The sequence below is a fragment of the Budorcas taxicolor genome, chromosome 8 (assembly GCF_023091745.1).
Source record: "Budorcas taxicolor isolate Tak-1 chromosome 8, Takin1.1, whole genome shotgun sequence".
Taxonomy (NCBI): domain Eukaryota; kingdom Metazoa; phylum Chordata; class Mammalia; order Artiodactyla; family Bovidae; genus Budorcas; species Budorcas taxicolor.
The window spans coordinates 104201143-104215071 of record NC_068917.1 but is presented as its reverse complement, the minus strand read 5'-3'; the positions used below and the strand labels follow the sequence as shown (position 1 = coordinate 104215071).

At 38.1% G+C, this 13929-nt stretch overlaps 1 protein-coding gene across 3 annotated transcripts in view; it reads left to right on the top strand.

The window, feature by feature from the left end:
* Nucleotides 1-13929, top strand: part of ECPAS (Ecm29 proteasome adaptor and scaffold) — a 111954-nt gene that overhangs the window by 26939 nt on the left and 71086 nt on the right. For all 3 annotated transcript variants that reach the window (XM_052645398.1, XM_052645396.1, XM_052645397.1), the window contains exons 3-6: nucleotides 7286-7402; nucleotides 8908-9026; nucleotides 10320-10469; nucleotides 13249-13417. In XM_052645398.1, the coding sequence (XP_052501358.1) occupies nucleotides 7286-7402; nucleotides 8908-9026; nucleotides 10320-10469; nucleotides 13249-13417 (555 nt within the window). The remainder of the gene's footprint in view (nucleotides 1-7285; nucleotides 7403-8907; nucleotides 9027-10319; nucleotides 10470-13248; nucleotides 13418-13929) is intronic.

The following is a 13929-nucleotide window of genomic DNA, read 5'->3' as shown; positions in this document are numbered from 1 at the left end:
GGGGTGGGAGGTCGGGCGTGGGGAGTCCAGTGGCAGCTTGCCAAGGGTGTTGGTGATAGTGACTCCAGCACTCTGGCTGTGGCGTGGAGAGAGACTTGCGGTGGCGACCAGGAGAGGAAATAGGAGGAAGTTTCTGCATTAGTCAAGGTTTCTCGGCTGAGTATTTTCAGTAAGGTTTTTTTTTTTTTAATTTATTTACTTAGGATTTTTACGTTTCCTTGTGTTTTTATCTTTTATAGAAAATCATTTATCTCTAACCATCTATATGTTCCACTGTTTATTATTCACCTCTGTCATACTATTTCTCTTAATATTCTGTTAACCATTCAAGTGGAAAAATTCCATTCTTGTTTCTACTTTGTTATTACCAAACCTTTGCTTTTTTTTTTTTTTAAAGGGGAGAGAACACCTTTTAAAAAGAATTTGCAGTCTTTTTAAAAAATGCACTTGTTTATTTATTTGACTGCATCAGATCCTCGTTGGCACCGTGCAGGATCTGTCTTTGTTACGTGCAGGCTCAGTAGCGCTTGCGGCAGGCTGTCTCTAGTTGTGGTACCCGAGCTTAGTTGCTCTGTGGGATGCAGGATCTTCTTTCCCCAACCAGGAATTGAACCCTTGTCCTCTGCATTGTAAGGCAGATTTTTAACCAAGGACTACCAGGAAAGTCTCAAAAAACAGCTTTTAGATTTTTTTAAAAGAGTATTTTTCTTCTGTTTGTATTCAAATATTCCTTTTTTGGTTTTCCTTTAGTATATTTTTCTCACATAAGATTTCAGTTTATATAGTAATGATAAAGGTTATTATGTGCCAGGAAAAGTGCTAATAACTTAAATCCTCACAAGATTACGTGAGGTATAAATATGATTTTCATTTTATAGACTAAATTGAGACTTGGAATGATTGTCATTTGTTTAGGGTCAGATTAAAGAAAAAAAGAAACAGAACCAAAAATGGGTTCAGCTGAGGATTTCTTTTTGATTACAATTTTGGTTATACTCCTTGGGCTTCCCTGGTAGCTAAGCTGGTAAAGAATTTGCCTGCAATGCAGGAGACCCTGGTTTGATTCCTGGGTTGAGAAGATCCCCTTGGAGATGGGAATAGGCTACCCACTCCAGTTTTCTTGGGCTTCCCTGGTGGCTCAGGTGGTAAAGAATCCATCTGCCTGCTTTGCAAGAGACCTGGGTTCAACCCCTGGGTTGGGAAGATCCCCTGGAGAAGGGGAAGACTACCTACCCCAGTATTCTGGCCTGGAGAATGTCATGGCCAGAGTAGCCTGGCAGGCTGTAGCATGGGTTGCAAAGAGTCAGACACAAATGAGCAACTTTCACTTTCACTTACACTCCATTGTTATACTGATGAGCAGTATTAGGTTATTTTAATTTTGACTTAATAATTAGTTTATAAGAATATTGTTTTCAGTTTCAAAATTGTGTAAAATTTGCATGGTTTTATTGCATTCTGATTGGAAACCACAGTGAGCAAACAAACGCTCTAATCTTTTAAAGTATATAATTTCTGATGTTCATGAAAGCTATTCATAAGATTAAAGAAAACAGTTCCTCTGTGTGGAATATGGGAGCTCAGTGTGTGGAGAGGCCACTCAGCACTGCGCCCTCATTTCTTGAGAAGCCTGTCCTCTAGTCCTGCTGTGAACTGATGGTGAATTACGGTCTCCTGCTACTGTTGTGAGCATAGTCATTTCACCTGGATGCCTTTTGGTGCACAAATTGAAGATCTTGTCTTTCTTAGTAATTTATAATATGTTACATACTTTTCTTATCTTTTAAATCCCATTTAAGATTTTTTTTTTTAACCCCAATACCTCTCATCTGAGATAAGTATTGTAACCAGTGTTTTCCTTCCAGGTAGGTTTGATTGGTGAATCTTTGGCTCAGCTAACCAGTTTAACTTTATTGACTTTGGCTGCGTCTCTTCATCTATATAATTGACATGTCAGTTTCTTTCTTTTTTTTTGATGTTTGGATGGAGGGCATTTTACATCGGTTGCTCTGGTTATTAACCTTGCTCATCGCTTGATCCGTTCTCAGTGTCTCCATCTCTCCCCCTTCTCTTTCCTTACCTTCTCATCCTGCCACACGTTTTCTGTGTAGGCCTTTGGTCACCTGTATTCTGTTTTAATATAATGATTAATCAAACCAATCTATCCACATTCTTAACCTTTTAGTCATTAATTTGTATCCGAGTAAACAAAATGTTTTACTCAGTTACCAGCAAACACATTATTTTATCTTGATGAGATTTCTCCCCTCTCCCTCTGCCCTTCTATTTCTTCCTTCTTTAGAAAGCACGGAGGATCTGGTGAGCTGTTTTGTGGTTGGATCCTGTCTGAAACTTTGAATCACTTAACTATTGTTAGAATTCTAAGCAATAACCACCTTTTTTCTTCATTTTACTTGTTAACATTTGTCCTCTTACTGCCTCCCCGCTCCTCACTGTATGTTCTCCAAGATATTTGTCAATAAAAATATGTATGTTAAAGATCTTTTCCAAAGAAGGCGTAGCTGTTTCTTTGTTTTTCAAGCTGTAGAATTCAGAAAAAAATATTTCATTTTTATATTTCATTGTGTAGCATGTCAGGTTTTTAGAAACTTGCTAATTTGAAAAAGGACCTTTGGAGCCTTTTCCCTAGAAGTTTGCCTTTGATTTTCTTCTCATATTCCAAACAATGCTGACTTTGATCTATTGGTGAATTTTTCTAACCTTTTTACAAAAAGCTTGAAGGAAATATGTGAACATGTATTTACTTTGAGTGATGAATAGTACAGGTGAGTTTTTGAAAACAACTTTGAATCCTGTGGAATATTATGCAGCTATTAACAAAGAATGAGTTAGGTCTAAATTAAGAAGCTTATATATTTTAAACTGGAAACAAAGTGGACTCTGTGCTGATGTTAATGATATATAGCTCATTTTTGTAAAAAGTAAAGATGTAAAATCTAAAGATGTAAATATGTTTGTAGAAGTTTATGTGACTGCAGAGAAAGATGTGAGGAAGAACACCAGATGGTTAACACTGGTGTCTTTTGAGTGGCTGTGAATGGGCTAGGGAAAAGGGATGATTACTTTTTTTTCGATTTATTGTAATAAATGGGTTTTTCCATTATAATTTTGAAAAGCAGCAAAATAGAATAAAGTATTAAAGATGTAATTATTATGAACTTTGTTTTATATTATAAAACATCGATTTTATTTGCTTTTTTTGCATATCATTTCTGTTGATAAAGAGGTTTTGCTGGTAAGTAAGTGTGAAAACTTCCGGCCTAAGGGAAAAGAGATTTAAGAGCTGAGATACCTGTTTACATTCTAAGCAGTGTGCTAGACTCTGACATATCTTTTCATTTAATCCTCACAATGGCCTGTGAAGTGTTATCATTTGATTTCTGCAAATGAGGACAAGTGGTTCTGAAAATGATATAATGCAAAGCATTAAATGCCTATGTGATCATTGTCTCTCAATTCATTACAGCTTACTTAACAGCTCTGCCGGGTATAGATGCTCATGTTTTTCCCATTTTATTGAGGAAAAAGCTGAGGCTCAGGGAAGCTAAATAATTAGCTTTGTGGCACATGGGATTTTATACCTGAGAGATGATCCTAAACTAAGTAATTTCTGCCAGGCTTTGCCTCCACTTGATGGCAAACACGTTCATTGTTTCTCTTACGTATGAAAGTGAATTCAGTACATGAAGGGTCAGTGAATGAAAGTTGGGGATGAGAGAATGACTGAGAGCTGTAACATAATTTGCCTGCATGTTGTTTTGACTCCGGGCTTCCCTAGTGGCTCAGCTGGTAAAGAATCTGCCTTCAGTGCGAGAGACCTGGGTTTGATGCCTGGGTTAGGAAGATCCCCTGGAGACGGATAAGGCTACCCACTCCAGTATTCTGACCTGGAGAATTCCATGCACTATATAGTCCATGGGCTTGCAAACAGTCAGAGACAACTAAGCGACTTTCACTTTATTTTGACTCCAGGTGGTGGAGACTTGATGTATGTTTCCCTTTTATTTGTTTCGAAGTATGAGATACTTGGTCAGATTTTTAATTATTTTGAAATATGGCTATTTGGTCAGACTTTCATGATTTGTACAGTCCTGTGCTTATACTAATACCTTTTGCAAATAGAATCAATATAATAATTGGACTTTTGATTATTATGTAATTGTTAATAAAGGATATAGATATTTGTCACAAATCTGGAATTCAGTTATAAACATTAGACCTTTTTTTTAATTATAAAAATAAGACTCCTATAAAAGCAGGGTAGTTTTTAGTAAAAGCTTATGTATAAATAGTTTCAGCATGTAAAGTTTTATCATCAGTGAAACTAGGAGTTCCTGACCAGGGATTGGATTTGGGCCATCTCAGTGAAAGCTCCTAGTCTTAATCACTGGACCAGCAGGGAATTCACAGGAAAAATAAGTTTTAGATTTCTACTACCACATCATTAGAGTACATTTCCTGTTTTAAGGAAAGTGAGATATGTTATGAAGAATTCTAGTTTACGTAAAATTAAAATTAGAACTGACCACTGCTGGTGGGAGTGTCAATTAGTATAACCACTTTAGAAAACTGCTTGGAAATATTCTAAGGTTTATCATACATATACTTCATGACCAAGCATTTCCAGTCCTGGGTTTATATACAATAAAAATGTATATACGTGTGCACCAAAAGACATAACTAAGAATGTTCATAGTAATTATTCCTAATGGTCCAAACCTGGAAATAATCTAATATATATCATGATGGAGGAGAATGGATACATTCTGGTTTTTTTCCTAGTAGAGCAGTGAAAGTGAACATTACTGTGAGCAACAACATGGATGAATAGCAGATATAATACAGAATGAAAAACACATGAGTTCATCCTATTTCGTTTATATAAATTTAAATCTGGTATTAGAAGTCAGGAAGAAGCATTAGTGAGTTGAGTGCAGGAACTTTGTACTTCTGGTGTTACAAAAACGTGTTTCCTTTGTGAAAATTTATTAAGCCATACACATTCTTAACTTTGCTCTTCAGCTATATGTTATACTTCCATTAAAAAGTTGGCTAATGAACAAATGAATTTAAATGAATGAGTAATAAGAAGAACTGATAGAGACAAAATATTATACACCCATGGCTAATAGTTCTGGAGGTTTACTGACAGAGGTTAACTGTTGTTGATTTTAGCTGGGGGAAGGACTGGTTCCGTGGATTTCCTGATTTTTACGAGTTTATAAAGGGTTCCAGGCAGTAGATAATCTACTACTATAATCTAGTAGTAGAATTTGGAAAGTAAATCAATATTTAAGGTGATAATATTACTAGAAGAAAATTAATTGACTTTAATTTTAAAACTGTGATAAACAAGAGAGTATGTAATTCTGGGCACTGTTGTTTATCTCGGGTCCTTATAGGAATCAGCCCGGCTTAGATTGTCGGAAGAGGGCTGTTTCCTTTGGCCTGTCTCCTCCTGATTTTTTTCCCTGTCATCCAGCTGAATCATAAATCTGGATGGGCAGGAGGTTGGGTGAGGTAAGCATGGTAATGTAGAATTCTCGGTCTTTGCAAAGTACCAGGGTCCTGAGGGTGTCTCACAGTGACAGACCCTTTAGATACATTGAACTCAACTGTCAGTGTGTCTGATAAGGTTAAAAATATGGATCCTGGAGTCAGATCTTGACTATGCCACTTGCTGTCTCAGTCAGCTTGAGCAAGTTACTTCCCTTCCTGAGCCTCTGCTTCTTCCTGGGTCAAATGGGAGTGAAAACAGCGCCTCTCCCAGTTGTTTTGAGAATCAGATGAGACAGGAGTGCAAAGTGCCGTTCTGCATGGAAACTGCTTGATAAATGTCAGCTATTTTATGATTATTATCACTTGTTTAATGAATATTATTAGATTTGTTCTTAAAATGCACTTATTTCATGATTGCTGTAAATAACTGAACTTTTGCTGTGAACATCCCTATAAGCTCTCCTTAATACTTGCTTTGAAACTAGAGCTCAAATTTCAGAAATGATGGAGAATAGTGTAAGCCATGCCCTCTGGAATAGTCTCACTTTAAATTCTTGAGTCTTTAGTTAAGGCTTTCTAGAAATCTTATATCTAAATGCTCCTTTATTAGTTAGATAAAATGGTGTTATCCCACTTTATTGTTAAGACTGGGGTCATTTGACGTGAGTCTGTGTGGCTTCCTTTTTTCCTGTGAGAATCGTTGCTTGTTGACCTCGGTTTCTGCCGTCTTTTCCCACTTAACGGAGAGGAAGCTTGGTGTTACTTACTTTAAACTCTTGAATAGAATCAGATGATCTTCAGAATAAAGCAAAAACTTCTCAGCATTTTACCCAAATCCTTTTTATAATCTAAGCTGCACTTTTATCTCTTACGAGCCAGACATGACTGAGCGACTGAACTGAACTGAACTGATTCTATGTTTCAGTCAGATACAGTGCACCGTGTTTGTTTAGACCTCTTATACCTACTTATAACTGATCTTCTGCTTGGAGTTTCATCTGCTCTTTAGGACTTCGTTTCCTGTCACTTTCTCCTTGAAGTCCTTCTTGATCTTGGCAGACAAGTTTTCTTCTTGAAACTCAGAGTACCTTGAATGCTCCTCTTTCTGTAGTACTCTTAGTCGGTCTATAGGTGCTGCTGGAACAGTGTACTGCAGACTATATGGCGTACACAGCGTTTATTTCTGACAGTTTTGGAGGCTGGAAGTCCATGATCAGAGTGCCGGCGTGGTCAGGTTCTTCGTCAGGAACTTTTCATGGTTTACACAGGGCTGTCTTCTTGCTTTATCCTCAGAGGACAGAGACAGGAAGAACTGATATCTCCACCCCCTTATAAGGGCGTCCGTCCCTCACATGTGAACTCTACCCTAACGGCCTCATCCAAACCTCGTTACCTCCAGATCACAGTGGGGATTAGGGCTTTGCGATACGACTTTTGGGAGACACAGGTATTCAGTCTGTAGCATGGTGTGTTGCAGTCATTTGCTCACCACCTTCTGGGGGACTGTGCCTCAGTACAGGCCTCTGTGGAATCTCAACTTTAATTAACTTAGAGGACATTGTGAAATACATTGCCTAGTAAAATTCTGGTGTATGGATTCTTGGGGATAGCATTTTGGAACAAGATTCCAATACTCTATACTCCCTTTCTGGGATGCCAAATTTACATCCTTTACCAGAAAAAAGTAAAATAGGTAACACTTGAGAAATGAATTTGTTTTTAAAATATGATCAAGAATTTCAGTTCACGCCTTCCTCTATTTTAGGTAATGGAACTGTTGGTCCATCTGAATAAGCGCATAAAAAGCCGCCCCAAGATACAGCTCCCAGTAGAGACACTATTGGTTCAGTACCAGGACCCTGCTGCAGTCTCCTTTGTCACAGTGAGTATTGTCTTGGACTATTTTCTGACTTGCCGTAAGTTTTCTTCCATAATGTTTAGTAGATGTTATCAGTATATTGGCCAGCCTAGAATTTCATCTTAGACTATTTCTAAATAAAACATGAGATGTTTTTCTTCAAACGGACACACTGTTTTTCCATTGAGTATTGACCTGGAGGAAACGGTAGGAACGGGTTAATGTATGGCCGTTTTACACAGGGCGAATGTTGGTGTAGTGATGTGTCAGGTATGTTGATATATAAAGGAATGATTGATTCTTAGTAAAAGATTATGAAACATTGGTATGAATAGAAAGAGAAGGGTTATGTAGTATAGAATAAGTAAAGGATGATAGAAGAAGAAAAAAAGGTAAAAAGACAGGAAGATAGGAAGGCTGAACTAAAAATAATATATTTGATATATATATATTATATATTTAGAAAGATATTCTTTTTAAAAGTGGAGTAAACTGGGGCTGGTAAGAAATATTCCTATTAAGTGTTCTCTTCATGAAAATGAAGTGTAAAAAATATTGATGCTATGTAATGGCAGATGATATTCTTTTCCTGGTCCTTGTGGTTGTAGCATTGGGGCAGAATTCTACTGGGTCTCATCTAACATCTGGATTCCAAACCTTCGGAGCCACCTACTGGCCCAGACCATCTTGTCTGTTCCTGCTGTGGGCATACAGCTCCATTATACATGTGTCTTCCTCTAAGCAAATAGGAACAGTGTGTGCCAGTACAACTGCCAAATAGGATGTCTTTAAAGGAATAATTTTACGAAGTCTGTTCTAAAGTCCTTCAGAAAAGCAGATTTCTGTCTTATGTGTAAATCTGGATATGCATTTATGGGTTTGCTTAAAATGAGGCATTCACATGGTTTATAGTGATGCTCGCACACTGACAGCATGCAGCTTCCCCTTGCTTCATCATCCATCGGTCAGATGTTGGAGTGAGGAACCACAGTGCCACAGTGTACTGAGGTTATTTTAGTAATTGACCAGCTTTGAAATGACAGCCTGAAACTTAACATGGGCCTCCTCTCAGCTTGAAAGGATTAATGTAACAAACTGGGAGATCTGATTCTGGTGTGTAGTATGTCAGTTTAGGTAGGTCAAAGGATTACTTTTTTCTTTTCAGTGAAAAGTAACTGCACATGTGAGTACCTAATTCCCCGCCCAGGTTTATTGAAACATAGAATTGACAAATAGAATTGTATATGTTTAGGGCGTATAGCAGGATGATGTGATGCATGTTTCAGTGCTCTAGACTAGGTCATGCTCCCTCCTGTGAAGCCCATCTTAAAGCAAGCACTTTGAGTGAGTGGGGCTGGAGTTCTTCCTGAGACAGATTGGGTGGCCAGGCTGTAATAGGTGATAAACATGAGGAAGGAGGATTCAGTTTCTTCCTTATAAGATAACTACCTAGGCTATCAACCATGCATTTTTGTTGAAATCCTTGAATATTTCTTTTATACTAACTTGCCTTTCTCTCATTGCATCAGAATTTTACTATAATTTATGTTAAGATGGGCTATCCTCGGCTACCGGTGGAGAAACAGTGCGAGCTGGCTCCTACGCTTCTTACTGCCATGGAAGGCAAGCCTCAGCCCCAGCAGGACAGGTATGCTGTCCCCGGCTACCTGCTTCCCCACCTCTGAGAGTTAGTGCTGCCGTTCAAAAACAGATCCACACGTCTGGTTTCACCCGGTCAAACGCAAAGGCTTAAGCTCTTTCAGCCGACATTGCTGTGTTACCTCAACATGGCTGTTTGGTTAATTTTGTAAATTATAAAATATCTTGTGAGCATATGGGAAACTGTGCAGAACCGTTAACATATTTTTCAATCTAAATGCATTTTCAGTTTGGTCAGTTATTTTGAAGCAACTGATTTTCTTGATTGCAAAACTTAGAGCTTGTGATTGCAAAAATTAGAGTTCTAATATGCTTTTCATCAAACCTTTCTGTCTTGGAGGATATAAAGTTTCAGAGCAGTTTTCTTAAGAAACCGATTGCTTGTTTGTATTCATGTGGGAATTGAAGAGATGAAGAGGTTTGGACTGTCATCCTTAGTTTCTCGGTGTAGCCGCAGAGTCCTGTATCCTAGCCTTGTTGTAGTGAGAAACATGAAGAGAAGCTATGGAGGGAAGAGTTAAGTCATGTTTTCAGTTCGTTTTTTAGAGCATAAACATTTTTAAAACATCTTAATGCTCACATTTACAAGTAAAAAAAAATTTCTTTGGGGAGTGTGTGGTAGGATCCCTTTAATGTCTGTGTGTGTGCGTGTAACAGGATAACAAGGTGCAGAGAGCTGTGTTCTTGTGGTAGCTAGTGCTAAAAGCCTTCCTACAAGTAAAATTAATAGACATTGTAAACATTGTTTGAAATTGTTTTCATAGCAACAGGTATAGTGAAAGAAGGAATTACTGAAGCTGTGTTACTTAAATTCACACAGTGGAAATTTAATATTCCAAATATTGATGTGATTCATGTTTAATTTCTTTAGCTTTCGAATGACTCTATTTTTAATTAAACGTGAAAAGGGGAAAAAAAAAAGATTGACAGGACATGTTGTCAGTTGAACTTTACCTAAGATTTCATATTAAATCTCTTGTGGTAATAGCTACTAACATTGAGCTCATATTATATACATTTTTCTCAGGTGTTTTTGTGATGAGTCAGGTTGGCTAAAATGTCACTTATCACTCAATATACTGAGGTTTCAATAAGAAAGAAGAATGAAATCTAGGCCAGTCCCTAGACTTTGTAAATGAGTAATTTTGAAGATGAGTGGTCCTTGCTATTATTGCCATTTTTTGTCATGTGATTTTTTTGTTGTTATTGTTTTATCTGTTATTTGCATGTATAAAAAACCCTTATTTTTAAATAGTTGCAATAAATGTAATTGTTTTTTCAGCTTAATGCATCTTTTAATACCAACCCTTTTTCATATGAAATACCCTGTTGAATCATCAAAATCAGCTTCTCCATTTAATCTTGCTGAGAAACCAAAGACTGTGCAGCTGCTTTTGGACTTCATGCTGGATGTCCTTTTGATGCCTTATGGGTAAGTAAACCAAAGCAAAACAAAACAAGTGCCCTTGTTCTTGACTGCTTTTACTGTGTGGAGTCCAGTACTCTTTTCAGTGATTCAACTTTCACGTGAAAATGAGTGTGTCTCAGGTTTGCTTTGGTGCAGCCCTGACCTCTCCTAAACTCCAGCCGCACTGCTTACTGATCTTAACGGCCTGGAGCCGCTTTTGTGCTTTCAGGCTTGACCCATCCAAGCTGAAATCAATCTTTCCCAGTAAACGTAGTTTCTCTCCTTTAATTACATCAGTGCTGTGATGATTCTCTTAGCCATGTAGGCATGCAGTTATAAGTTGCTCCAGCTTTCACTTCCTGGTTGCTTCAGTGTCAATTCCATAAAATCCCCTACCACTGCCTCCATGTGCCCTGGAATCATTCGCATTGCTACCTTCTAGTTCTGGCTCCTTTCACCTCTGTTCACCTCTCTTCACGTTTCTCACCAGCTTCTCTTCTTTACTACTGTCTACACTGCCGCAGAGTTTCCTGATTTTTCAAGTGCAGATCTTACCAGGTTACACTTTAAAATCCTTGGGCTGTTATTTTCCAGTCGTTACATGCACTTGTGCATTTCATGCACTCCATGCACTCTATCTCCTGGCCTGTCTTTGTTTTAAGAGCATACAGTTCCCTCTGCTTAGAATGCTTCCCCATCACGAAAGAAAGGAAGAAGGAGAGAAAACAGCAAGAAACGACAGCTAAGAAAATCACTTTGAAAAAGCCTTGCGAAGGAGCTTAGACGTCAGCGCTGTTGTCTCTGACGCAAACGCCTCGCCCTAGGCAGAGGACGCTCTCCTTGTCCGCATAACACTAAGCACCCGTCTGTGGGGCCGCTTGGTGTTTTGGTGCGGTGTTGACATGTCCCTCTCTCCTACTAGGCTGGGAGCTCTTTGAAGTCAGGAGCTGTTTGTTCCAGCTCAGGCTCCTGGTGCCCATATAGTGCTTCCAGCCTGCTCATTGTTTAGGTTGTCCTGCTGCCAGAGATATTTTTCTGAAGTACTGCTTCCATTGTGCTTCTTTGGTAACCTACACCACGAGCGTGGCATGGGGGGCTCCCCATAGTCTGTCCCTCCCTCAGCCACAAGAGAGCTGATGCTGTTCACTTTCTCTCCTCTCCCGTTTGTTCTCTTGCTCTTCTGATTTGGCGGTTTTATTTTCTGGACCTTCCACTACCTCTGTGATGTGTGTGCTCAGTTGCGTATGACTCTTTGTGACCCCATGGACCGTAGCCCGCCAGGCTCTTCAGTCCGTGGAATTTTACAAGCAAGAATACTGGAGCAGGTTGCCATTTCCTCTCCAGGGAATCTTCCCGGCCCAGGGATCAAACCCACATCTCTTGTGTCTCCTGCATTGGCAGGCGTGTTCTTTACCAGCTGAGCCCCCAGGGAAGCTGCCGTGGAACTTGTGTCATATGATTTCTTATTTCTCTGCAGTTTCTTTGTTGTCTGATAACATCCTGTGCTGTTGCTCGTGTTGTGTTGTTATTTTCTCACCTTGCTCCAGTCGGCAGACACTCAAGTCTTACACCTCCTGTTGTTCCTCTGTGTTCCTGGTGTTTGGGTTGGTAGTCTGTACAATATTAGTTGTCCAGTAATTGATTGGTTTACTTCCCGTGTACTGCAGTCTTGCTGAAACTTAGGAATAAATGAAAATCTCCTTTTATAGTTGTTAAATCAGGAGGCAGCCAGAATTGGCAGGTGATGATGGCTTTGGTAATTTAACTTGGAAGTCCAAATTTTAACTTAGGCACACAATGTACCCAAGCCAGTGGTCCCTCACATTTTTCTTCCCAGTGAGAATTCGCATTGTTTATATACAAATATTAAAGTGGTTCTTCAACAAGGTTTAAAAAAATTAGATGAATTTAGGAATGAAATGAATATAATATATAGTAATGTGGAATAGTTTACTGTGCTGTTAGGCTCCTAGTGTTTAATTTTTACTGTAATGGATATTTTAATATCAAGTCTGGGAATTTGTCAGCTTAGAATTTTAGATTTCAAATGGACTTGAATCATTATTTATATCAAAATTTTCATTTTGTAGATGAGAAATGCTTAATTGGTTTAAATGCTTAACCAGTTTAATTGGTTCAAAATGAATTTACCAGAAATCTTATTTTTAATCTATAGAAGCTAAAAATGAAATAGGATGATAAATCAATAAATAAGTATTTGTGAAGCTGTATGCTTTGAACATATAATGGAAAAAGCTGATCCTTATGATTTTTTTTCTTTGGATCCTTTTGAATTTTTTCATTTTGGGGGCATTATATGCTTGTGTGGTAAGTGGTTTGGAGGTTTTAGTGGGTGTTCTAATGGAGAGATACAAGAAGTTTAAGGAGAATTGAGAAATGGGAATGAATATAAAATTATTCTCTGCTTTGGGTATAAAACAATAGCATTTTTTTTTAAATGTCCATTACAGTCAACAAAATGTAGTGGGTTCTTAGTGACTTTTAGAATAATAATTTATGGATTGAGCATGAACAGAATACTTATATTCATTATTGGTAACTGTAATGGTTCATTTGTAGTCAAATTGAGCAGATATACTCTAACGGTTCATTTGCTGAGGATGTGGATACCTTTTAAAGATACCTATTTTTAAAACTCTCCTTTATGATGAAATTTTAATTTCAAATGTTTATTCTTCAACAAAAATTCTGTGGGAGGAAAATTTATGTAACTGAATGTATTACATATGCATGTGTTTGCTTGTGTTTTTATAGAGGGGTTAAATTCCCATTTCCTTTCCAGATATGTGTTAAATGAATCCCAGAGTCGCCAAAATTCATCTTCAGCACAGGGTTCTTCTTCAAATAGTGGGGGAGGTTCTGGAATACCACAGCCTCCCCCAGGAATGAGCTTTTATGCAGCTAAACGAGTTATTGGAGATAACCCATGGACACCTGAACAGTTGGAACAGGTATCACACACTGTGTGTTCATATGGAGCTTAACCCTGCACACTTGCCCCTGTGAAGTCAGTCCGTGGAAGCATGTGTCAGAGAATTCCAGTTATTCAGGCGGTCTAATGAAATACATTTGAGAGGAGCGATTGATGTAATGTGCTCACATCATCATGTCATTTATTGGTTAAAGCCCCAGGGAGAGGGAGGAATGGGAAAAACTCTTCAGGTTTTCAAATGTTGCTTCCATATTTCACGTATAAAATACAGCCCACTTACAGATTGAATGTCTTTAACTTCTTTCATTTTAGTTTTTAATTATAGGTTTAATGTTTAGCTGCTTTGCTGCAGTTAAAATACAATTTATCTTATGTTATTCAGCTTTTTAGGGCTGTACGTTTTGTGTAAAGTGAGGAACAAGTGACCATATGGGGGAGAAAGCATGATGCCCCTTTATATTTCTTCCTGGGAATTGAAAAATTGGCATTAAGAATTTTATTCTGGATTTAAACAGGACACAGATGTTCTCT